The following is a 26407-nucleotide window of genomic DNA, read 5'->3' as shown; positions in this document are numbered from 1 at the left end:
TGTATGAAACATACATTTTGTTAAGCATATTACATAAGAATTGTGACATCTTTTTTTTTTGGTAACAAAAAAAGGAAGCAAGCATTTCCTTTTTGTAGATATAACTGAAGTAACAGTAGGGTGAGTGGGGCTCAAGGGTGATAACTTGTATTTAGAAAGTTTTAGTTCTGTGAGTACAGTGACTTTTGTGCATTGTCTGTGAAGCAAAGTAAGGACAGATTATTGGATATTCTTTCTACATCAGTAACCAAGGACAAAATAGCATACAGCTAGGCACAGATTGTCTGCAGGAGGAGGTTAGCAATGATATCCTCCCTAGACAAGTTTCCTTTACAACAGACCTTGCACCAAAAAAAACAAGGTACCACTAGTCAGTATTCCATCCCCTATATGTACAAACGCTATAAAAAAACAAACAAAACTAAAACATTGGCAGAAAAAGATTCCACCCCGGTTAAGAGCCCACTGCCTAAAAACTGGTGATGTTTCTCAGTCTTGGTGCAGCCTTCTGGGAAAAGTAAGGATCCCAAATCTGACAAGAATGTGCTACTGTACTGTGCAGGAATGCATTCTTGTGAGATTTGGGATTGTCAGCTTTCCCAGGATTCCAGGGGAAAAATTGCTAGACGAATGTAATAAGCATTCACCTAACTGTAATGAACTTCCCCATATTTTGTCTAATATGTTTTTTTTCTGTGATTGCCAGCTCCATCTAGCGACCATTATGTGTTTTTTTTCCCTATTGAGGCACTTCAGGATAATGCTGCCTTACAGCCACTAGATGAAGGTGACGATCATAAGAAGAAATCATATTAGACAAAATATGGGGAAAGTTAATTAGAGTTGGGTTAATGCTTATGGCATTCGTCCAGCAATTTTTTTAAAATATATAAATGGAACCCTTTGCTCCTTTTGTTTTGTATTGTTTTTTTTTTTTTCATGATACGAGGGCTGCTTTAAGAGGCAAATTCAGATTGTTGTAGAAAGCAACAACAAAAAATAAAGGAAAATAACACAATCCAGTTTAAATGTATAGTATATATTTCAAACTGAACACTTGGAAAACAGCTAAATACAAATGAAATACAAATAAGGGAACTGTTTTAACATTCAAAAGATTTGTACTTCTATCCATCCAATTCTGAGATTTACATAGCCCTGCCATGCAACACAGCCAGAAGGATTACACTTCTTTCTCTATCACAGTTATAGACTGTAGAATAGATAGATCATTGTCCTCTGTCTACCCCCAGCATGGTGATAGGACAAGGAAAGAGCTGGAGACTAACGAGGGCATCCCTCTGCTCACTTTGCTCTCTCATGTTATCAACATGTTCCATTTCAGCACATTTGCATGCATCACACTTAATTGGCTCCCAGTCCTGTCCTTCTCTCTACTAGTCTAAGTGCTGCTATATAGGTGATTGCAAGAGAGTGATACTAAGTTTATTTCAGATTCTTACACTGGTTTAATTTGAAAGTGGTTGTAAAGCCTTGCATATACCCAGTGAAGTGACTGGCCTCAGGTGATACACAGAGATGAAACAAATCATCCTACATAAGTTGTACCTGTCTATCTATAGCCCTCTTTCCCCTACATCCATTCAAAGTTCAGAATTCACACAGGATATCTCTCAGATCTGAAAAGTAGGGGGCGGGTAGCTGAAGTTACATCAGTGAGGAGAGCTCTGAGAGCTGATTGGAGGGAAGGGACACCCCCCCCTTCACACAACACACAGGAACACAACTGAGGCTGTCAATCAGCTGAAGATCCCCCCCTCTGTCACCATTTTCTGTTGGTGTCAGGAAAGCTTGTCAGAAGTGAGGCATGCAGATAGCAGAGGAATAAAGCAGCGGAGAGAAATTACATGGCTCTGGATTGAGACAAGTACACACTACAGAAGGATATGCTTTGTTCGTATTTCATGTCTGAGGTTTAAAACCACTTTAAAATACTTTTACTTACTTATTAATTGAAACTTAGTGGCATTAGATTGTGTCTTTAATCTGCCTTTGGTTCATCTTCAGTGTGTTTTAATATACAATAGTTTACTTTGAGCGAAATGAGAAAGAAGAAAGAAAATTGGATTGGACGTAGCAAACCACATCCTGACATAAATTATTATACTGTGTAAGCCGTATAATGATAACAGCATTTATACACCATTGCTTCACTGAGCTACTGTGATATGTACAGCAGGGAACAACACTTCCAGAGCCATTCATCAAAATTGGGTCTATGTTCAGCACCAGTTCTGATGATGTGCTCCTGCGGACTCTGCTGCACCATTTACATATCAGAATAGCTCTGCAGAGCTCATAGACCTCCTAAAGTGTTTAGAAAAAAATAGAGTATTAATATGACTATTAGGACTCATGCATACAGGGCATTTGTTTTTGCCAATGCGTTTAGGCACATCAGGTGTTTGAGTGTTGATGGATTCCATTGGCCAAAGTATTCGTTTATTTAGGGACATCAACCATTTTTTCTGCTCAAAGCTCCTTTCCTGAACACCCTTCCTTGTTATGGGTTTTTTGTCAGCCTGTAAAAATGTTCCTCTTCTAATACGCCTGTAAATACCTTTGTGTGCATGGATACATAGGCTAACATAGAGGTGTTTTTTACAGGCTGAAAAAAAATCCAAACGTCTGTAACAGGCATTTTATAAGGCATTTTTCAACTAGGTCTGTTATAATGTGACTGTATTTATAAATGAGCTGTGCAATGATTATCTAATCCTCCTTGCAGTTTTTCAAAATGGGCATTGGGATGTTTATAATCGATATGAATGGCTCTACTATTCGAGATGCAAGGAACAAGACCTTTGAGTTGATCACACCACATAAAACCTTCAGGTAAATATATTAACTTGTATTCATATCTGTGACAAACTTGCATGTTTATTGTGACTTACATTAAAGGATAAGCTAGCTGATACACAATGGGACCTCGTCTAAGAATGTTAGAGTAATGCCGTGCAGGGCCGATCCTATGGTCACCGGCGCCTGGGTGCAGAAATATTTCTGGCGCCCCCACATGGGCGTGGTCATCTTACCAACTCCACCCCTTTACAAATGATTCTATGGCAACGACTCAAATACAGAGCTGCTCCCCTAAGAAGTCTTTGTTACCCTGAAATCCTCCCATGATCTCTTAACAATAAAGAAAATACAGGAAGAGAGAACACTAATGAGACCTGGAGGGGAACCTCTCTGATGCACACAGAGAGGGCTTCTGTTAGAAAGAGTCCCCAGACATAATACAGGATACGGTCAAAGACTGCAGACATGGTACAAGAGCTGGACAGAGACTGCAGACATAGTACAGGAGATGGTCAGAGACTGCAGACATAGTACAGGAGATGGTCAGAGACTGCAGACATAGTACAGGAGATGGTCAGAGACTGCAGACATAGTACAGGAGATGATCAGAGACTGCAGACATGGTACAGGAGATGATCAGAGACTGCAGACATGGTACAGGAGATGATCAGAGACTGCAGACATGGTACAGGAGATGATCAGACTGCAGACATGGTACAGGAGATGATCAGAGACTGCAGACATGGTACGGGAGATGATCAGAGACTGCAGACATAATACAGGAGATGATCAGAGACTGCAGACGTGGTACGGGAGATGATCAGAGACTGTAGACATAGTACAGGAGACGATCAGAGACTGCAGACATGGTACAGGAGATGATCAGAGACTGCATACATAGTACAGGAGACGATCAGAGACTGCATACATAGTACAGGAGACGATCAGAGACTGCAGACATGGTACAGGAGATGATCAGAGACTGCAGACATAGTACAGGAGATGATCAGAGACTGCAGACATAGTACAGGAGATGGTCAGAGACTGCAGACATAGTACAGGAGATGATCAGAGACTGTAGACATGATACAAGAGACAGTCAGAGACTGCAGACATAGTACAGGAGATGATCAGAGACTGCAGACATGGTACAGGAGATGATCAGAGACTGCAGACATGGTACAGGAGATGGTCAGAGACTGCAGACATGGTACAGGAGATGATCAGAGACTGTAGACATAGTACAGGAGATGATCAGAGACTGCAGACATGGTACAGGAGATGATCAGAGACTGCAGACATGGTACAGGAGATGATCAGAGACTGCAGACATGGTACAGGAGATGATCAGAGACTGTAGACATGGTACAGGAGATGATCAGAGACTGTAGACATAGTACAGGAGATGATCAGAGACTGCAGACATAGGAGAGGACATGGTCAGAGACTGCTGACATGGTACAGGAGATGATCAGAGACTGCAGACATAGTAGAGGACATGGTCAGAGACTGTAGACATGATACAAGAGACAGTCAGAGACTGCAGACATGGTACAGGAGATGATCAGAGACTGCAGACATGGTACAGGAGATGATCAGAGACTGCAGACATAGTACAGGAGATGGTCAGAGACTGCAGACATAGTACAGGAGATGGTCAGAGACTGTAGACATGATACAAGAGACAGTCAGAGACTGCAGACATAGTACAGGAGATGATCAGAGACTGCAGACATGGTACAGGAGATGATCAGAGACTGTAGACATAGTACAGGAGATGATCAGAGACTGCAGACATGGTACAGGAGATGATCAGAGACTGTAGACATAGTACAGGAGATGATCAGAGACTGCAGACATGGTACAGGAGATGATCAGAGACTGCAGACATAGTAGAGGACATGGTCAGAGACTGCAGACATGGTACAGGAGATGATCAGAGACTGTAGACATAGTACAGGAGATGATCAGAGACTGCAGACATGGTACAGGAGATGATCAGAGACTGCAGACATAGGAGAGGACATGGTCAGAGACTGCAGACATGGTACAGGAGATGATCAGAGACTGCAGATATGATACAAGAGAAGGTCAGAGACTGCAGACATGGTACAAGAGAAGGTCAGAGACTGCAGATATAATACAGGAGATGGTCAGAGACTGCAGACATAGTACAGGAGATGATCAGAGACTGCAGACATAGTACAGGAGATGATCAGAGACTGCAGACATAGTACAGGAGATGATCAGAGACTGCAGACATGATACAGGAGATGGTCAGAGACTGCAGACATGATACAAGAGAAGGTCAGAGACTGCAGATATAATACAGGAGATGGTCAGAGACTGCAGTTCCTATGGACATTAGTAGATAATGGCCGATTGGCCCTCTCACCTGACCCAGCGATGGTTCCTCTGATCAGGAGTAAGCTCACTCTGAATTGCCCGTGGTGACTCCGCTGGGTAGCACCCAGATCTGTATTCTGGCAATGACTCCATTCCTTTCTCCGCCAGGGATGGCACCAGGCTGTGTGGCTTTCCCTCTGGTGGCGCAGGGCAGCGGGGTTTCCTCTCTGATGGTGTTCCCTGAGCACTGCCCTCTCCCTCTGGAGTCCTGGGTGCACTTCCCTGAAAGCTTTCCCAGGCTCCTGTATCTCTCTCTCTCCCATTTAGCTGAGCATGCTGTGTGGACTGCAGTTTCCGTGTTACAGTGGGGCTGCCAGTCCTCGGGACTACATGTCCCACAATCCTCTTCTCCTTTTTCTATTCTATTTTTCCCTGGCTGATATGAAGGCGGGGGAAGAAACATAGTGGGAGGCTGTGCTGGCCAGCGCCGCTCACTAGTATAGCAGTGCACGTGCGGAGGAGAGGGAGAGGGAGGGGAAGGGGCGAAAGAAGAGCCTGCAGCTGCAGTGACGTCACTAGGGTTGGTGTCACCAGGTGCGGTATAACATGGTGTCACCCTCCTTCCACCAACTTTAGTCGCCCCCTCAGTACAGACTTCCCTCCACTAAGTATAGACCCCCACTAAGTATAAACCCCTCTCTCAGTACAGACCCCCCTTCATCAGTATAGACCCCCCCAGGACAAACCACCCCCCCTCCATTAGTAGACCCCCACCAGGACAACCCCCCTCCATTAGTACAGATCCCCCCCAGGACAAAGCCCCCCTTCATTAGTACAGACCCCCCCAGGACAACCCCCCTCCATTAGTACAGACCCCCAGGACAAACCCCCCCTCTATTAGTACAGACCCCCAGGACAAACCCCCTCCATTAGTACAGACCCCCTAGGAGAACCCCCCTCCACTAGTACAGACCCCCACAGGACAAATCCCCCCTTCATTAGTACAGACCCCCCCAGGACAAACCCCCCCTCCATTAGTACAGACCCCCCCAGGACAAACCCCCCCTCCATTAGTACAGACCCCCCAGGAGAACCCCCCCCTCCACTAGTACAGACCCCCCAGACAAACACCCCCCCTCCATTAGTACAGACCCCCCAGAACAATCCCCCTCCATTAGTACAGACCCCCAGGACAAATCCCCCCCTCCATTAGTACAGACCCCCAGGACAAATCCCCCCCTCCATTAGTACAGACCCCCCAAGACAACTCCCCCCCCATTAGTACAGACCCCCAGGACAACCCCCCCATTAGTACAGACCCCCCAGGACAACCCCCCATTAGTACAGACCCCCAGGACAACCCCCCCATTAGTACAGACCCCCCAGGACAACCCCCCCATTAGTACAGACCCCCCAGGACAACCCCCCATTAGTACAGACCGCCCCAGGGACAAACCTCCCTCTATCAGTACAGACAGACACATTAACACCCGGGCAGCAGCTAGAGAGGACAGTGTGCAGCCGCGCCGCCCGGGTGAAGAACAGATCGAGCGGGAGTGAGAGACAGCGGAGGAGAGAGAGAACCTGTGTCAGGCTGCAAGCACGGGCCGCCCCCCCTCCCCCCAGCGAAGTCACTGCGCGGCTGGTCTCTCTCAACACAGAGACCACCAGCCGCTCCGATCTCCGGCGGCTGCTCTCCTCTGACAGGAGGAGGAGGGAGGAGGGACAGGCTCACTCTAGCAATGTAAAGCACAGCGGCGCCGGCGCGGCCGCTCCGCGGCGGTGAGTTGCTGCGGACAGAGCTATTTCTGGACACGGAGGGGAGGAGGAGGAGGGAGGGGAGCACTCTGGCGCTTCAGCGCCCCCACCTCTCTGGCGCCTGGGTGCACTGCACCCCGTGCACCCGCCTGGGACCGGCCCTGATGCCGTGTACACACGGGCAGACTTTTCGACCGGACTGGTCCGACGGACCGAATCAATCCAACCGTGTGTGGGCTCCATCGGACCTGCAGCGGACTTTTTCGGTTAAAAATCTGACGGACTTTAGATTTGGAACATGTTTCAAATTTGTCCGACGGACTCGAGTCCGGTCGAAAAATCCGCTCGTCTGTATGCTAGTCTGACGGACGAAAACCCACGCTAGGGCATCTATTGGCTACCGGCTATCAACTTCCTTACTTTAGTCCTTATTTTAGTCCATTAGTTAAAAAAAAAAAAAAAAACGGGGTTGATTTACTAAAACTGGAGAGTGCAAAATCTGGTGCAGCTCTGTATAGAAACCAGTCAGCTTCCAGTTTTTTTTTTTTGTTTTGTTTTTTTTTTTGCCAAAGCTTAATTGAACAAGATGAAGTTAGAAGCTGATTGGCTGCCATGTACAGTGGCACCAGTTTTTGCACTCTCCAGTTTTAGTGAATCAACCCCACTGTGTCTTGCTTTTCAGGTATTAAGGCTTATCCCTCATCTCGTGTGTCTCTTATTTTTATACTTTTGCTTTCCTAAGATCCAACTGTTCTCGGGCCATCCTTTCAAACCAGTACTTCCTTAAACATGATTGGTCACGCAAGGAGTTAAAAACAGCAACGATTTAAACATGTGCCATTGATAGTCTCCTCAACCAGTCTGCAGTTTCCTCATAATCATTAGCACATCATCTTGCTAATTTTGACTGTTATCTTGTGTCTATGGGCACAGTGGAAAAACCCCTTCTGTATGTCTGCATCAAATACAGCAGAATTTGAAAGTAGCAGCCACTAATTCAATGTATAACTTATACACATGTTTAAATCGTTGCTGTTTTTAACTCCTTGCTCCTACCTCAACTATCTAAGCATGAACAATTGCTCAAAATGTGTGATGCAGGGATCTCTCCCGCTGAGCTATTGTATTCTGACAGGGGGTCTGAAAAGTGCTTGAATTGGCTGAAAGCGCTGATCGAATGCTGGTTTTCCAGCATGATCATTTGACAGAAGCCAGTTGTTAAACTTGTTTCTGCTGAACAGTCAGCGATTCACACCGACCAAAAGTCAGCCAGTTCCTGCTGAAGCAGACAATTTTCAGTCTGTGTATACCCTGCTTCAAACACAAGGAGGTAAAAAAAATGTCAATGTTTCAACAGCAGAGGCACCTAGTTTTTTTTTTCTGTACTTGCCAAAAATGTAATTAGCTTGAAAAAAACAAATGTCACCACATCTGGGGACTGGGAAGCTGCAGTATATCATTTTATTGTTCCTGGGTTAAGATATGCTTTAAAGTGTGTGTCCAGTTTTTTATTTTTTCGTGGATAGAGAGGGAGAGAATCTTGTATTTGGGGCCCATTTAGAGAGATTTCCTCTCATTTACTGCCCCAGTGAAAACAGTATCATCAAAAAAGGAGTGAGAGAAAAATCTGGAAATAAAGGTTGCCATTACTGTCAGAGATTTTCCCTCATTTTCTGCCATTGAAAATTTTGTCACAGGGCAGTAAGTGAGAGGAAATTTCTCTAATGAAGCCCTAGACGGCAATAAAAACCAATCAGGGGTTCTATTCTTTTGGCACTGTATCTAAAACTTAAAAAAAAAATGGTCTGGCATGGGCATACTGGTTGCTTGGGTCTTAAAATGTATATTATTATTTTTATATAAGATTTTTTCTCACAAACGCCATTGCTTCCCAGTTTCACTGCAGAGTCAGAGAGGGAGAAGAAGGAATGGATGGAAGCTCTGTTGGAGTGTATATCTGAGTCCCTGTCAGACTATGAGGTTGCTGAGAAGATCTGGTCAAACAAAGCCAACAAGTCATGTGCAGACTGCCGAACCTGCAACCCAGACTGGGCCTCCATTAACCTGTGTGTAATCATATGCAAGCAGTGTGCAGGTGGGTCTGTTATGTATTCTTAGATATATTTTACATATAGTATATGTTCCATATAAATATGTCTAAGCAATAAGCTGTTGTTGTGAAGCTGTGTCTTTACAGTATTTTTTGTCTGCTTCTTATCAACTTCCGGCAGTCTCCTTTACTAGGTGCCCCCTGTCCTGTGTCAATCCCGGGGGGCATTTGTGTGTGCCCGCTCCCAGACATAGGACTACATTCTAGCAGACATCCCAAGTCTCCCGCGAGGTGCGGGAGTCTCCCGCATTTCTGCAGCGGCTCCCGCACACCCGAAAGCACCTCACGATCACCCGGGAATGATGGGTGTGTCGGGGAACAGCTGTGAACACCGATCTCCTTTGTATAAATTTTTAGTTGACAGACGCTTCTCCTTCTCTCCCTCCGGCTGTCAGCTAAAAAGCTATACAGAGAGATCTGTGTTCACAGCTGTCCCTCCCACTGCACCGATCGTTCCCAGCTGTTTCCTGTGTGCTCCTCCAGCCCCCCTCCGTGTCCTTCTCTGCCCCCCCCCCCATTCTCCTCTGCTCCTCCTGTCCTCCTCCTCTGCCCTCCCTCGTCCCCCGCAGCTGGCTCCCCTCCGCCCCCACACCGGTTGCGGGGGGGAACTGTCAGAAATTGGACACAGTGAGCGAGATCGCTCCTGGGTCCTGTGATAAATGAGCAGAGTAAACTGTGTTTACTCTGCTCAGTTTACAAACTTGGCATAGATTCCAGATTCAACAAGTTACAGTGTACAATTGGTATACTTATCATCACTTTACACCAGCACTCAACATGGTATCTTCATTATGCACCTTCAACAAACTACCCTACAGGGCCCACTGCGCTGTCTAACATTAAGCAACATTACAGATTTTAAACCTTAAGCAAATAGTTTAGATTAATAGTCTGTGTGAGATCCACTGGGGAGAGTCCCGGGGTATCCAGCCAGGGTGACCACAATGTATCGAATTTACCAGAGCGTCCTCTATGCTGGAAGATAAACCTCTCCAGCCGTAAAGTATCACCCACCCGGTTAATCCATTCCTTGAGCGTGGGAGGGTCAACTGCCTTTCATCGCCGAAGGATAAGCAGGCGAGCCTGGAAAAGGGCTCTTGCAATAGGTGGTTTAGAGTTATCCTCAAGGGGGAGGTTGCCCAGTATACCCAGTATGCATGGTCTGGGATCTGTCGGGATATTAACTGAAAAGGCATTGTTAATAGTGTTCAGGACCCCTGTCCAGTATAGATGAAGCTTGGGGCAATACCACAGCATATGGATCAAGTCTCCATGATCTCTAGCGCACCGAGGGCAGTCGGAGATTGGTCTCGCCCCCATTCTAAACAGCCTACAATGCACCCACAAGACGATGTACAACTGGGATAGGCGTTACGCTGAGGGATGACATTTGGACAGCCTGGAGGACCTCTTTCCACTGATCTTCCTCAAAAGTGCCCACGTCATTCTCCTACTTGTTCACCACCCCCAAAGGGAATCCCGCCAGGAATACGGACAATAACATTGAATAACAGCTAGAAATAAAGCCTTTGAAACAGGACACCTCCTCCATGTAGTGGAATATGGGGGGTTGGGGATAACACCCACGGAGACTCACTGGTTTGAGCCCTAACAGCATGTTGCAGCTGCATATGGTAGAAGTACATAGTCTGTGGGAGTCAAAATCGCTCCCGCATGTCGGAAAAAGAGCTCAATTTGCCCACCACAAAAATGTGGTTCAGGTGCGTGACTCCGTGTTTCCTCCACCGAGCCCCACATGTCAAGGATTGCTGTTCCAGATAGTAACCATTGTCCCAAATTGGGCTGTATTTGGTAAAGCCTTCGATGGTCTGTAAGTGTCTGGCTTTGTTCCATATCTTTTGGAGTAGAGCAAATATGGGGAACTTCTTATTGGATTTCGCATAGGCCAAGGCCTCCAATCCCTCTGCTATGTCATTAACCCCCGTTACTTGGCACATAAGGGCCTTGATAGGTTCTGTTTCGGAGTTTCCCCCCACCTCCCCTTGCGGCGGAGACATGGTCCAAGCAATATGCTGTAGTTGGGCTGCTACGTAGTAAATCCATGGATTAGGTAGGGCCAGGCCTCCCGCATCTTTGGGTTTCTGCAATTGTTCCAGCTTAACTCTTGGGGGTTTGTCATGCCATAGGAAGGACCTAAAGATGGAGTTGATAATATGAAATATTGTAAGGGGGACCACTATTGAGGTATTATGTAGAATATAGAGAAGATGTGGCATGAAGACCATTTTTATGAGGTTTACTTTACGTACCAGGGACATTTTTAGTCTCAACCAAACTTTGACCAAACTTTGATTCTATCCCGAATGCGACCTAGCAGGGGTGATAAATTGAGTGGAATATAATCTCGTGTCTCAGGGGTGACGTATACCCCCAGATATATAAAGCTTGAGGTCACTGGCACTTTGTGTAGTGCAGGACCCTTTCAGGTCCTGCATCTATTAGCATTTATGAGGATTTAGTCCAGTTAATCACTCCATATTAAGTCCCCCGTATTTAAAACCACTGATTGATGGATTAGACTTAATCAAGGCAGCCATAGGCTCTATTGCGATGGCAAATAGTAATGAGGACAATAGGCAGCACTGTCAGGTACCCCTGTGGAGATGGAAGGGTATGGAGATGTTGCCTGCTTCTCTAATAACTGCCTGTAGGGAGTCATAAACCCAGGACAAAAACGTGTCCCCAAATCCGAAGTTGCCCATAACTGTCCAGAGGTATTGTCACTCTGTCAAAAGCCTTATGGGCATCCAATGACAGCAGTGCCCTGTCTCCCACATTATCTGGTTGGGCTTGCAAGTTAAGAAAAAGCCTGCAGAGATTTATGGCAGTTGATTTTTGGGGGATGAAACCAGACTGGTCCAGGTGAATGATGTAGGAGATAACCTTATTGAGTCTCAAGGCTAGGACTTTGGCTAGGACTTTAATATCACTTTGTAAAAGGTCTATACGAACCCGGATCCAGCGGGTCCTTACCTGGTTTCAGTATAAGCACAATATTGGCTCTAGTCATAGATACTGGCAGACACTGACATTCCCTGGCTGAATTAAGTACTCTAAGGAGATGGGGTAGAATGGGTCCTCCATATTGTTTATACATTTCTGTCGGGAGGCCATCGTCACCCCAGGGCCTTGGAATTAGGGGAGAGACTAATCGCCTCTTGCAATTCCTCTATTCTAATGGGGGTGTCCAGAAGTGCTTTTTGGGATGCGGAGAGGCGGGGCAGCTCAACAGCCCATAGGTAGGTCTGCAATTCCACTTCCGAGTAGCCCACACGAGACTAGTAGAGATCTGAGTAATATTCCACCAGCTCCTGCATGATTTGGGTAGGAGTGTTCACCATCCTTCCCTGTTTGGTGCATAGAGCACCAATAGAGGGGGAGGTGTGGGAAAACTTCACAATTTTTGCAAGTAGATGGCCTGCCTGTTCCCTCTCTTCGTAAAAAGCAAGTCTATTGAAAAATCTCTTTCTAATAGCTGCTGAACTGGTAATACGATCAACCGCCTCCTGCGTGGGCAGCCAGGCCTCCCTATTAGAATCACTAGGGCTATCAATGAACCACCAATAAGGATACCTCTCAGGAATGCTTTAAAGGCATCCCAAGCTATATTCAGATTAGGGTGATCCGCATGATGTAGCCAAAACTCCGCAATTGCATCGGTTATGCCATCATGGGAGGGAAATAGGTTTAACCAAAAGGCATTGAGTTTCCAAGGGGCCCTCGGCAGGGTCATGTCAGGTTTAGAAATCAGATAGACCAATAGGGGAGAATTATCGGAGATACCCCTGACTAGGTATTTGATGTCATGTAGGAAGCCGGACGTTTGGGGTGTGCATAGGCAGAGATCTATCCTAGAGAGGGAGAGATGCGTCTTAGAAAAACAGGAGAATTGTTTCTGCTGTGGGTTGTGACCCTGCCAAGGGTCTATCCACCCCACATCCTCCGTGAATTTCCGCAGTGCCGTTCGGGCAATTGTGCGGCCAGTCACCGGAGGGGGATGTTTATCCAGGACAGAGTCCATATAGCAATTAAGGTCACCTACAGCAATCAAAGGTAGGTCAGGGTTGCTTTGCTGAAATGCCAGGAGGGTTCTCAATGCCTCAAAAAGTTAAAAGGGGGTGAGACATATAAAGCAGCCCCTTACATAGCAGGATCACATACTTCCCCTCAGAGTCAATGAGTTTGTCATACACCTGGAAATCCACTGATCGGTGTACCAGTGCACTCACCCCCCTTGAGTAGGAGGTGTGTGTGGAATGGTACGCCCATCCCACCCATGAAAAGTTAACACAAGATACCATCTCTGGAACCAAATGGGTTTCCTAAAAGGCATAAATAGCCGATCTTTCTGAGGATGGTGAACACCATCATACGTTTGAGGAGGTCCTGGAGACTCCTAAAATTCCAGGACAGTATTCATCTAGAAGCAATAAAGTATCTGCGATAGTGTGTAAGGAGCCCCAGGCCTTCTTGTCCGGTGTAATACATATTTCTGCACAGCCGAGTATAATATACCGGCATGTCGGTCACAGGGCACTGGGTAAGTGTCAATGCATAATTTTACAGTGAATGCGCGGTGGCTGGAAGTGAGGTCAATAGTTCTGGAATCATACCAGCAGCTTAGTTGAACTGTGAAGAAAAATAGTGAACTAAGAACAGTAGAGTCTCCATCACTGTGTGACTGAGGAAACTCAATCGGTCAGTTGATAACTGAAAGTAAACAAACTGAGAACATAGGGTTGCTTCGAGCAGCAGAACTGGCACAACTCAAAGGGAATCAACTAGTTCTTTCCTGGTAAACTTTGAATTTTGGAAAATTCACATTGCTCACAACGCTGGGAGGAGAAAACCGTTTTGTCTCCCAGCCGAACTGTCTGTGTCCTGAAGAAAGCCCTCCTGGTCTGGTGGATAACATTTTCTTTGGCATCAATCCATGCAGATGCATCAACCGCAGATTGAAAAAAGTGTGCTTGGCCTCTAACTGTGATGTGGAGTCGTGCTAGGAACAGCATGGCGTATGGAGCTTGGAGTTGTTGAATCCTCTTTTTAACATTTGCAAATCTCGCTCTGCGGCGCTGTACTTCCACACAGTAGTCAGGGTAAAAAGAGATGCGTGCACCGTTAAATTGTATGTTGCGCCATTCCCTTGCTTGGCGAAGTATAATTTCCTTGTCTTTATAATTAAGGAGTCTGGCTGGAAGGGTACGAGGCGGATGGCCTGGTGGGAGAGGTCTGGGTGGCACTCTGTGTGCCCGCTCTACCAAGTACAATGAGGTGAACACATCATTCCCAAAGACCTCGAGCAGCCATTTTTCCACAGATTCTGTGGGGTCCCTGCCCTCCGTCTTCTCCGGGAGCCCCACTATTCGCACCTTGTTCCTCCTCAGACTGTTCTCATTATCATCAGACTTAAGCTCCTTTGCCTTTGTAAGTCCCGTTGTGATCTGAGTATCTCTGATTAGGGGGGGCAGTTTGTCATCTATGTCGCTGATGCGACCTTCTACAGCATTGGTGCACTTTCTAACCTTTTGTATGTCATGGTGGATAAAGCCCAGTTACATAGTTACATAGTAGGTGAGGTTGAAAAAAGACACAAGTCCATCAAGTCCAACCTATGTGTGTAATTATATGTCAGTATTACATTGTATATCCCTGTATGTTGTGGTCGTTCAGGTGCTTATCTAATAGTGTCTTGAAACTATCAATGCCCCCCGCTGAGACCACCGCCTGTGGAAGGGAATTCCACATCCTTGCCACTCCTACAGTAAAGTACCCTTTACGTAGTTTAAGGTTAAACCTCTTTTCTTCTAATTTTAATGAGTGGCCACAAGTCTTGTTAAACTCCCTTCTGCAAAAAAGTTTTAACCCTATTGTGGGGTCACCATTATGGTATTTCTATATATAGAAATCATATCCCCTCTCAAGCGTCACTTCTCCAGAGAGAATAAGTTCAGTGCTCGCAACCTTTCCTCATAACTAATATCCTCCAGACCCTTTATTAGCTTTGTTGCCCTTCTTTGTACTCGCTCCATTTCCAGTACATCCTTCCTGAGCACTGGTGCCTAGAACTGAGCACTGGTGCCTAGAACTGGACAGCATACTCTAGGTGCGGCCATACCAGAGTCTAGTAGAGCAGGAGAATTATCGTTTTATCTCTGGAGTTGATCCCCTTTTTAACCACTACACATCCGCGCTATGGCCGAATGACGGCCACAGCGCGGATCTGAACTCCCTGCAGGGCGCGCGACGAGCACACTGTGATCACTGAGTCACTGAGACTCAGCTGATCACCGATCCAAGTAAGGGGCCGGTCTCGGCCCCTTATCATGTGATCAGCTGTCAGCCAATGACAGCTGATCACATGATGTAAACAAAAGATCGGTAATCGTTGTTTTTCTCTACTCACGCTGACAGCGTGAGTAGAAAAAAAAGCCGTTCACCGGCTCTGATGTAAGGGACATCCTCCCCAAGTGGAAGAGGCACATCTGCCTCATCAGTGCCACCAAATAGTGCCACCTAACAGTGCCCACAGTGCTACCTAACAGTGCCCACAGTGCCACCTAACAGTGCCCACAAGTGCCACCTATCAATGCCCACAAGTGCCACCTATCAATGCCCACCTGTAGTGCCAATCAGTGCCACCTGGCAGTGCTGCCCATCACTGTTCACCCATAAGTGCCCATCACTGCCGCCCATCAGTGCCCATCACTGCCGCCTCATCAGCGTACATCAATGAAGGAGAAAAATGACCCGTTTTAAATTTTTTATAACAAAATATAAAAAAATAAAAAATATATATTTTTAAAAATTCAGTTTTTTACATTTTTTTAACAAAAAGTAAAAACTGCAGAGGTGATCAAATACCACCAAAAGAAAGCTCTATTTGTGGTGAAAAAATGATGAAAATTTCATTTGGCTACAGTGTTGTATGACCGAGCAATTGTCATTCAAAGTGCTTCAGCGCTGAAAGCTGAAAATTGGTCTGGATAGGAGGGGGGTTTAAGTGCCCAGTAAGCAAGTGGTTAATGGATGCCAATATTCTGTTTGCTTTGTTAGCAGCAGCTTGGCATTGCATGTCATTGCTGAGCCTATCATCTACTAGGACCCCCAGGTCCTTTTCCATCCTAGATTCCCCCAGAGGTTCTCCCCCCAGTGTATAGATTGCATTCATATTTTTGCCACCCAAATGCATTATTTTACATTTTTCTACATTGAACCTCATTTGCCATGTAGTTGCCCACCCCATTAAATTGTTCAGATCTTTTTGCAAGGTTTCCACATCCTGCAGAGAAGTTATTGCCCTGCTTAGCTTAGTATTGTCCGCAAATACAGCGATTGAACTGTTTACCCCATCCTCCAGGTCGTTTATGAACAAATTAAATAGGATTGGTCCCAGCACAGAACCCTGGGGGACCCCACTACCCAGCCCTAACCATTCCGAGTACTCCCCATTTATCACCACCCTCTGAACTCGCCCTTGTAGCCAGTTTTCAATCCATGCACTCACCCTATGGTCCATGCCGACGGACTTTATTTTGTACAGTAAACGTTTATGGGGAACTGTGTCAAATGCTTTTGCAAAATCCAGATACACCACATCTACGGGCCTTTCTTTATCTAGATGGCAACTCACCTCCTCATAGAAGGTTAGTAGATTGGTTTGGCAAGAACGATTCTTCATGAATCCATGCTGATTACTGCTAATGATACCGTTCTCATTACTAAAATCTTGTATATAGTCCCTTATCATTCCCTCCAAGAGTTTACATACCATTGATGTTAGGCTAACTGGTCTGTGATTCCCAGGGATGTATTGTGGGCCCTTTTTAAATATTGGTGCTACATTGGCTTTTCTCCCATCAGCTGGTACCATTCCAGTCAGTAGACTGTCAGTAAAAATTAGGAACAATGGTCTGGCAATTACTTGACTGAGTTCCCTAAGTACCCTCGGGTGCAAGCCATCTGGTCCCGGTGATTTATTAATGTTAAGTTTCCCAATTCTAATTTTAATTCTGTCCTCTGTTAACCATGGAGGTGCTTCGTGTGATGTGTCACGAGGATAAACACTGCAGTTCCTCCTTCATGCTACCAAATTGCTCCTGCAAAGTATGCACAGAGGCTGTGCAATTATGTACTGCTCTGAGGATGTCTGCCAGGGTGGGTTGTGCTGCCTCTTCACCCCCCACCCTCCTCCACCTCAATCTCAGGGAGAGCTGATTCCTGTGTGGCAGAGAGGGCCTGTAAGAGCTGCTCCCCTGCCATTGCTGCATGTAATATAGCTGGAGTGGCATCCATATCTGAATGCAGGGTCCTCGGTTAATTAACACTTTAAAGCTGCTTGTAAGCGGGGGTATAGTGTAGCGTTTTCACAGAGGGAATCACACGTACTGACTTTATAAACCAGGCAACGTTTATTACCGGAGAGACAGTATTAGAAAGAGTATTTACAGCAGTAAGGCACGTAGTTTCACTCCAAGCATGAAGGCACAGATACACAGCACAGTCACTTCTGATGTAAGCGGTAATTGTATTCGTCAGCACTATAGGCACTTTCCACTGACTAATACAGTATAAACCCAAGTACACAATGCATATCTGTAGAGGCTGCTATTCACACACGTTACCCTGTAACAACGGTATTCCTTCAGCAAATGGATATAGGCATCTGATCCGCTTGTCCTGCCCTCACAGAGAAGACACCGGTTTTATTATTTTGCAACGGGGAGTCTTTTATCCGACCAGGATTGCTGATGCAGGACTCCATAGGAACATAAACATATCAAATAGGCTGGAAAGTGAGTACAGTATATACACTTGCTAATCCACTACATCTTGCAGCCAGCTAGGCTGCCCTGCATTACAGCTGCCTACATACTTTTAAAGCAATCAGAGACCCTACCCATTAGCATAGTGTCCTTAATAAATTGTCCATCAAATGTATATTTCATGCTACAAGCTGTCTGTAGTTTGATTCAAGCTTCACTCTGATTTCTTAGAGAAGTGAACCAATTGCCAGATGAGGTTATTAGGATTCTAGGAATTCCTGACTACAAACTGCACACTGTTGCCATAGTTGCAAGATAGTTGAAGTTTATTTTGTTTGGAAAGCTGAACAATTTCACTAACATACTTGTCTTTAATTTACAGGTCAACACAGAAGCCTGGGAACCAACGTCTCTAAAGTGCAGAGTCTGAAACTAGACACAAGCATCTGGAGCAATGAAATTGTACAGGTATGACTCAACTCAGTCTGCAGATACAATCATATTCACTACTGTTAAATAGTGATGCATTGTTGATCATCTCTAATATTCCTATATTGTCTGTCTGTACCAATTTTACCTTGTCCATAAAACTGAGGAGGTAGTCATTCATGCAAGCAAGATCACTCAGATGTCTGCATAGAACTGTTGTATGACGACTCTGCTGATTTTACAAGTGTATTTAAAAATAGGAGGAACAGAGAGGGGAGGAGAGTGGCTAGCACTGTCATATCAGGGGAGAACAATAAACATCAGAAGTAATTTTGGGTCCTAACCAAGTGCTATCGCCAGATGAAAGCAATCACAGCTCCATCTGCAGGCACCACCAAGTTCAACCATTGTCTGTTGCATTACTGACAGGCTGTTAAAACCAGTAGCACATGATAAAGAGGAATGTACTCTCTTTGGAAGTGACTGAAATATATTGAAACTTAAAGTGCTTGTACCTGTGTCCTTGGTCGCAGTGGAAAGAAGAAACATTACATCATCAGGAATAAAAAATGAACGTCTTCAATGAAGGTTTTTTATAAAGGTGCCTATACACATTAGCTTTTAGTCTTGAGATACAGGTAGTCTTGGTTCTCAGTAACAATCTAGTGTCTATGTGACACTGCACAACAGTCCTAAATAAGTGTTTATGGAGAAGAACGTATGTTACTATTTATTTATTAAAGGTACTTATATAGCACCAACAATTTACGCAGCGCACACATATATATATTGTACATTCACATCATTCCTTGCCCTCAATGAGCATACAATCTAAGGTCCCTAACTCACATTAATGCACACACATACTAGGGCAAATTTAGACAGGAGCCAATTAATATTAACCTACCAGCGTGTTTTGTGTGGGAAGAAACTGGAGTACCCGGAGGAAACCTATGCAGGCACAGGGAAAACATGCAAACTCCAGGCAGGTAGCGCTGTTGTTGGGATTTAGGTGGAAGTGCTAACCACCAGCTCTGTGTTGAAGAGGAACTTGACACAAATCCACTGTGTAAGCATGTATAATTGTTTTATTATGTCTAAGAACAGCTTCAGACAAAATGTGGACATCAAAACATGGCCTGACATTAGTGTTCTGGCTATGTCCTAATGTATTCCAGTCAACTTTCAGTCATAATTAGGACACAGGGTCATATGATTGCTCCTGTTTGGGCTTTGCAGGAGGGAAACACTGCTAATATGCACCTGACAGTCCTGTTGATGAATCATCACAGTGGAAGCAATAGTGAACAGGAAATAATTGTAACTGAAAATTATATTAACACTTGCAGTTATTTATTATCCTGGGTAATGATCGAGCAAACCGGTTCTGGGCTGCACGGCTGCCATCATCGGAAATTCTCTATCCAGAAGACAGTACTGAACAAAGACGAGACTTTATAGCACACAAGTACAGAGATGGGAAATATAGAGGTCCACACCCCAACTACAGCACACAAGAGGAAATCCTCAAGGTAGGATACACCGTAAATGTCAAGCGTTAATGATGGAAAGACTAATCATTTCTGTGCAATTATTATTAGTATGTATGAAAAGCAACTAGAAAATGCAATTTTTAAATTCTTAGCTTATGATATATTAAAGGTGAACAAAGGTAACAAAGTTTGAAAATCATACACTTACTGTGTAAATGTACGTTGTATAGGAGACAAAATCCTAGTCCAACTCCAAAAAAGTTGGGGCACTGTGTAAAATCTACATAAAAGAGAACGCAATGACTTGCAAATCTCATAAACCCAAATTTTATTCACAATAGAAAATAGAAAAAACATCAAATATTTAAATTAAGAAAATGGACCATTTGAAGAAAAATAAAAGGTAATTTTCAATTTGATGGCAGCAATGCATCTTAAAAAAGTTGGGACAGGGCCATGTTTAGCACTATGTACAGTGGGGACGGAAAGTATTCAGACCCCCTTAAATTTTTCACTCTTTGTTATATTGCAGCCATTTGCTAAAATCATTTAAATTCATTTTTTTCCTCACTAATGTACACACAGCACCCCATATTGACAGAAAAGCACAGAATGGTTGACATTTTTGCAGGTTTATTGAAAAAGAAAAACTGAAATATCACATGGTCCTAAGTATTCTGACCCTTTACTCAGTATTTAGTAGAAGCACCCTTTTGATCTAATACAGCCATGAGTCTTTTTGGGAAAGATGCAACAAGTTTTTCACACCTGGATTTGGGGTCCTCTGCCATTTCTCCTTGCAGATCCTCTCCAGTTCTGTCAAGTTGGATGGTAAATGTTGGTGGACAGCCATTTTTAGGTCTCTCCAGAGATGCTTCGTTATTTTAGCTGTGTGCTTAGGGTCATTCTCTTATTGGAAGGTAAACCTTCAGCCCAGTCTGAGGTCCTGAGCACACTGGAGAAGGTTTTCGTCCAGGATATCCCTGTACTTGACCGCATTCATCTTTCCCTCGATTGCAACCAGTATTCCTGTCCCTGCAGCTGAAAAACACCCCCACAGCATGATGCTGCCACCACCATGCTTCACTGTTGGGACTGTTTTCTCCACACATACCACTTAGAATTAAGACCAAAAAGTTCTATCTTGGTCTCATCAGACCAGAGAATCTTATTTCTCACCATCTTGGAGTCCTTCAGGTGTTTTTTTAGCAAACTTCATGCGGGCTTTCATGTGTCTTGTACTGAGGAGAGGCTTCCGTCGGGCCACTCTGCCATAAAGCCCTGACTGGTGGAGGGCTGCAGTGATAGTTGACTTTCTACAACTTTCTCCCATCTCCCGACTGCATCTCTGGAGCTCAGCCACAGTGATCTTTGGGTTCTTCTTTACCTCTCTCACCAAGGCTCTTCTCCCCCAATAGCTCAGTTTGGCCGGACGGCCAGCTCTAGGAAGGGTTCTGGTCGTCCCAAACGTCTTCCATTTAAGGATTATGGAGGCCACTGTGCTCTTAGGAACCTTAAGTGCAGCAGAAATTTTTTTGTAACCTTGGCCAGATCTGTGCCTTGCCACAGTTCTGTCTCTGTCTCTCCAGGCAGTTCCTTTGACCTCATGATTCTCATTTGCTCTGACATGCACTGTGAACTGTAAGGTCTTATATAGACGGGTGTGTGGCTTTCCTAATCAAGTCCAATCAGTATAATCAAACACAGCTGGACTCAAATGAAGGTGTAGAACCATCTCAAGGATGATCAGAAGAAATGGACAGCACCCGAGTTAAATATATGAGTGTCACAGCAAAGGGTCTGAATACTTAGGACCATGTGATATTTCAGTTTTTCTTTTTTAATAAATCTGCAAAAATTTCAACAATTCTGTATTTTTCTGTCAATATGGGGTGCTGTGTGTACATTAATGAGGAAAAAAAATTAACTTTTAGCAAATGGCTGCAATATAACAAAGAGTGAAAAATTTAAGGGGGTCTGAATACTTTCCGTCCCCACTGTAGCATCCCCTCTTCTTTTAACAACACTCTGCAAATGTTTGGGAACTGAGGATACCAGTTGCTGGAGTTTTGGGACAGGAATGTCATCCCATTCTTGCCCAATATAGGATTCTAACTGCTCGACAGTCCTGGGTCTTCTTTATCATATTTTTCATTTCCAGATTCGCCAAATATTTTCAGTTGGTAAAATGTCTGGACTGCAGGCAGGCCAATTAAGCAGCAGGATTCTGCTACTACAAAGCCATGCTGTTGTCGTAGATGCAGAATATGGTTTAGCATGGTCCTGCTGAAATATGTAATGCCTTCCCTGAAAAAGGTTGGGAGCATATGCTACTTATGCCGCGTACACACGGTCGGACTTTTCGTCTACAAAAGTCCAACGGACGCTGACGGACTAAAGCTGGCTGGTAATCCGATCGTGTGTGGGCTTCTCCGGACTTTCAACGGACTTTTTTAGCCTCAAATCCGACGGACTTTAGATTTGAAACATGCTTCAAATCTTTACGTCGTAAGTACGACGGACCCCGAAATCCGCTCGTCTGTGTGCTAGTCCGACGGACAAAAACCCATGCTAGGGCAGCTATTGGCTACTGGCTATGAACTTCCTTATTTTAGTCCGGTGTACGTCATCACGTACGAATCCGTCGGACTTTTGTGTGGTCGTGTGTAGGCAAGTCCGTTCGTAAGAAAGTCTGCCGCAAGTCCGCCGAAGGTACGTCGGAAGTCTGTCGGACAGGCTGTCGGACTTTTGTAGACGAAAAGTCCGACCGTGTGTACGCGGCATTAGCATTAATGGTGCCTTTCAGATGTGCAAGTTGCCCATTCCATACACTCTAATGCACCCCCATACCATCAGAGATGCAGGCTTTTGAACTGAGCGCTAAAACAAGCCTGAAGGTCCCTCTCCTCTTTAGTCCAAGAGACGCGGCGCCTTTGGTTGCCAAAAAGAATGTCAAATTTTGATTTGTCTTACAACAGAACAGTTTTTTGTCTTTACAGCAGACTATTTTAAATGAACTTTGGCCAGAGAAGACGGTGGCATTTCTGGATCATGTTCAGATCTAGCTTCTTCTTTGCATAATAGAGCTTTAAAGCGAAGTTCCACCCATATAACAGTCAGCAGCTACAAAAAGTGTAGCTGCTGACTTTTAATAATCAGCCACAGTCCAGCGATGCGGGCAAACGAAGCCCCGCTCCTCTCCCCCTCTTCTCTGCGGCGCCGGCATTGGCACTGTGGGCGCCCGGCTGTGGCTTCACAGCCGAGCACGCACTGCGCATGCACGAGCTGCACTGCACACTGTGACTGGCCAGGCAATCATCTGGGACCTGTGATGTGTCCCAGATGATTTCCGAGGTGGAGGGGGGAAAACTGAACTTGCTTCTGGCGCCGCGGTGCCCCGGGAGGAAGTGGGAGCTGGATCCCTCTAAATAAAGGGTATCCGCCTCCCCCCCCAAAAAAAATCACATGCCAAATGTAGCATGTCAGAAGGTCACCTGCACTTAAAGCGGAAGTTCCATTTTTGGGTGGAACTCTGCTTTAACTTACATTTTTGGATGGCACAACAAACTGTGTTCACAGACAGTGATTTTTGGAAGTATTCCTGAGCCCATGCAGTGATGTCCATCACAGAATCATGCAGTGCCGTCTGAGGGCCCGAAGCTCATGGGCATCGAATACTGCGTTTCAGCCTTGTCCCTTGCGCACAGAGACTTCTCCAGATTCTCTGAATATTTTGATGATTTTATGTACTGTAGATAATGATATATTTAAAGTCTTTGCAATTTTACCTTGAGGAACATTATTTTTAGGCGCGGTAATTTTTAGAAGCAGCTTTTCACAGATTTGTGAACATCTACCCATCTTTGTTTCTGAGACATTCTGACTCTCTAAGATGTCATTTTTATACCCCGTCATGTTACTGGCATGGTGCCAATTACCTAATTAGCGGCAAAATGTTCCACATCTTCCTTGTTAGTATCACTGACTTTGCCAGATTTTTGTTGCCTTGTCCCAACCTTTTTGAGATGTGTTGCTGCCATCAATTTTAAAATGATCTTATTTTTTTCTTAAAATGGTATATTTTCTCAGTTTAAACATTTGTTATGTTTTCTATTTTCTATTGTGAATAAAATATGGGTTTATGAGATTTTCAAATTATTGTATTCTTTTTGTATGTAGATTTTATACAGCATCCCAACTTTTTTGGAAGTGGGGTTATAATTAGAGGTCGACCGATATATTGGCCGATATTTGGCTTTTTTTACTTAATCGGCATCGGCCGATTGAGCTGATAAAAAAAGCCTTCAGTTTAACCATTTAAAGACTAAATCTTTTCTGACACTTGTTGCTTACAAGTAAAAATCCTGTATTTTCTGCTAGAAAATCACTTAGAACCCCCAAACATTATATATATATTTTTTTTAGCAGAGACCCTAGGGAATAAAATAGCGGTTGTCACAATATTTTTTGTCACACGGTATTTGCGCAGCGGTCTTTTAAATGCAAGTTTTTTTTTAAAAATACACTAATGAAATTAAAAAAAAAAAAGCAGTAAAGTTAGCCCATTTTTTTTCGTCCAAAAGTTTTGATTACCTGTTTTTGTGTATTTAATATTTAAGATATAGTTATTTTTTTTTAATCTAAATTCTACATACAAGTGAACTGATCCGCGGTTTGTTTTGTTTAATAAATGTTTAAATATAAAAAAATTTCTGTATCACTTATTACTTAAGGCTGCTTTCACACTGGAGCGGGCATGCGTTGACGGAAAAACGCTGTTGATTTTAGCGGCGCTTTACCGTCATTTTAGCGGCGCTATTCGGCTGCTAGCGGGGCGCTTATAACCCAGCTAGCGGCCGAAGAAGGGGTTAAATGCGCCCCTGAAGCGCTGCTGCCGAAACGCTTTGCAGGCGCTTCATTCATTTCAATGGGCAGGAGTGGTGGAGGAGCGGTATACACCGCTCCAAAGATGCTGCTTGCAGGACTTTTTTTTAACATCCTGCCAGCGCATCGCCTCAGTGTGACAGCACTCAAGCTTTCACACAGACTGCAGGGGAGCCGTTTTACAGGCGCTATTTTTAGCCCAAAAGCGCCTGAAAAACGTCCCAGCGTGAAAGGGGTCTAACTGTTAGATTTTATGAGATGAAGGGAAAAAAAAAAAAATCGGCCTAATATATCGGCCCAAAAAAATCGGCATCATATATCGGCCATCGGCCACCGCGATTTCTAAATATCGGCTTTGGCATCGGCCAGTGAAAAACCCATATCGGTCGACCTCTAGTTATAATACAACAATGAATGTATCGAGATGACCCTGAGTTTAAAAAAACTCATAATGTAAAAACATATATTTCTTGCCATTCAATGCTGGCGGGGCCAGATTGCAAAACATCACGTTGTTACACTTTATTTCTTCATGGGGGTTCTGGATCTGATCAAAAGTGACTTGTTCAACACCCCTCTTTTGGTGTGCAGCAAAAGATCTCCTCTAATAGTGATCTACCGCTGGCTGTCAGCCAGAAAAAAATTTCTATAGCAGTGCTATATCTATATCTGTTGCTGAAGGGAGATGCAGGACAGAACTGAAACAGCTCTGTCCTGGCCTCTGTACTAAGAGGAAGTGCCCTGACATCACTTGTGATGTCATATAATTTCCAATGTAAACATAATGCAAACACATTGTGTGTACAGGTAGTGCTGTGCTGTGTAGCAAGATCTGAAGCCCAGGAGCTGGAGCAGGTTCTTAGTGTGGACTGGGACCCACAGGAGCCGTTAAGCCCAGGTGCCATTTTAAAATGGTGCTGGGATGAATAGCTGCTATCCCTGTGCCATTTTAAAACATTACCTAAGTGGTACCTAAGTATTAAGTATCTCAAGTGGTTAACAGTAATGTGTTTAAGAGGAGTAGGAAAATTGATGTATTTAGAAATATATAGAAATATTTGAAGGTATATTTATAAAGCAGTTAATGTAATTTTCAGCAAACATTCAAAACAGCTGGTACATGTGCTTTAAATTACAGTGCTTGTATCTATTTTTCTATGTATTATCTGTTTTTCTATTTTTCTATGTATTTCTCTTGATATTGGTCAAATCGCTCTGTACCACCTTTTGTACCTAATAAAAAAGTTTGTAAACAAAAATAAATAAATTACAGTGCTTGATTCACATGCAGTGAATGTTTGGTGAATATCATATTCACTGCTTTATAAATATGCCTTGAGGTGTTATTGCTTAGATGTTGGATACAGGAAAGGAGGTAAGTCACCATAAAGGAGTAGTGGAGGGGTGAAGGAGAAAAAGAAGGTATAGAGAAGAATTAAAAATTAAAATATAAAAGGCAGGCCATTTATATCATGCAATAGAAGCTATTAGTTATCATTTGTATATGGGTGCTTTTTAAAGGCCACCTAGATTAAAATCCAGTTAGGATCAAAAATGTTATGATTCCTCCAAAAGCTGACCATAGATGGTTCGAATCACAGCCAGTTCAGCAGGGACCGAGAGAGATTTGAACCATCTATGGCCAGGCTGATTGTACCCAAGTCGATCCATCGATCTACTTGGGAACAACCAGCATTTCGGATGCTTGCAATAATCGCTGTGTTCTCCAAGCATGGCTGCCTGTGCCAACCCCCCCCCCCCCAGGAAAACAATAACTC

At 44.4% G+C, this 26407-nt stretch overlaps 1 protein-coding gene across 6 annotated transcripts in view; it reads left to right on the top strand.

Annotated features, from left to right (window-relative positions):
* The window catches only part of ARAP3 (ArfGAP with RhoGAP domain, ankyrin repeat and PH domain 3), a 273051-nt gene that overhangs the window by 164778 nt on the left and 81866 nt on the right, over positions 1-26407 (top strand). For all 6 annotated transcript variants that reach the window (XM_073621033.1, XM_073621032.1, XM_073621034.1 and 3 more), the window contains 4 exons: positions 2750-2856; positions 8823-9022; positions 18206-18291; positions 19602-19784. In XM_073621033.1, the coding sequence (XP_073477134.1) occupies positions 2750-2856; positions 8823-9022; positions 18206-18291; positions 19602-19784 (576 nt within the window). The remainder of the gene's footprint in view (positions 1-2749; positions 2857-8822; positions 9023-18205; positions 18292-19601; positions 19785-26407) is intronic.

The sequence above is a fragment of the Aquarana catesbeiana genome, linkage group LG03 (assembly GCF_042186555.1).
Source record: "Aquarana catesbeiana isolate 2022-GZ linkage group LG03, ASM4218655v1, whole genome shotgun sequence".
Classification (NCBI taxonomy): domain Eukaryota; kingdom Metazoa; phylum Chordata; class Amphibia; order Anura; family Ranidae; genus Aquarana; species Aquarana catesbeiana.
This window is presented reverse-complemented; position numbering and strand designations above follow the sequence as displayed.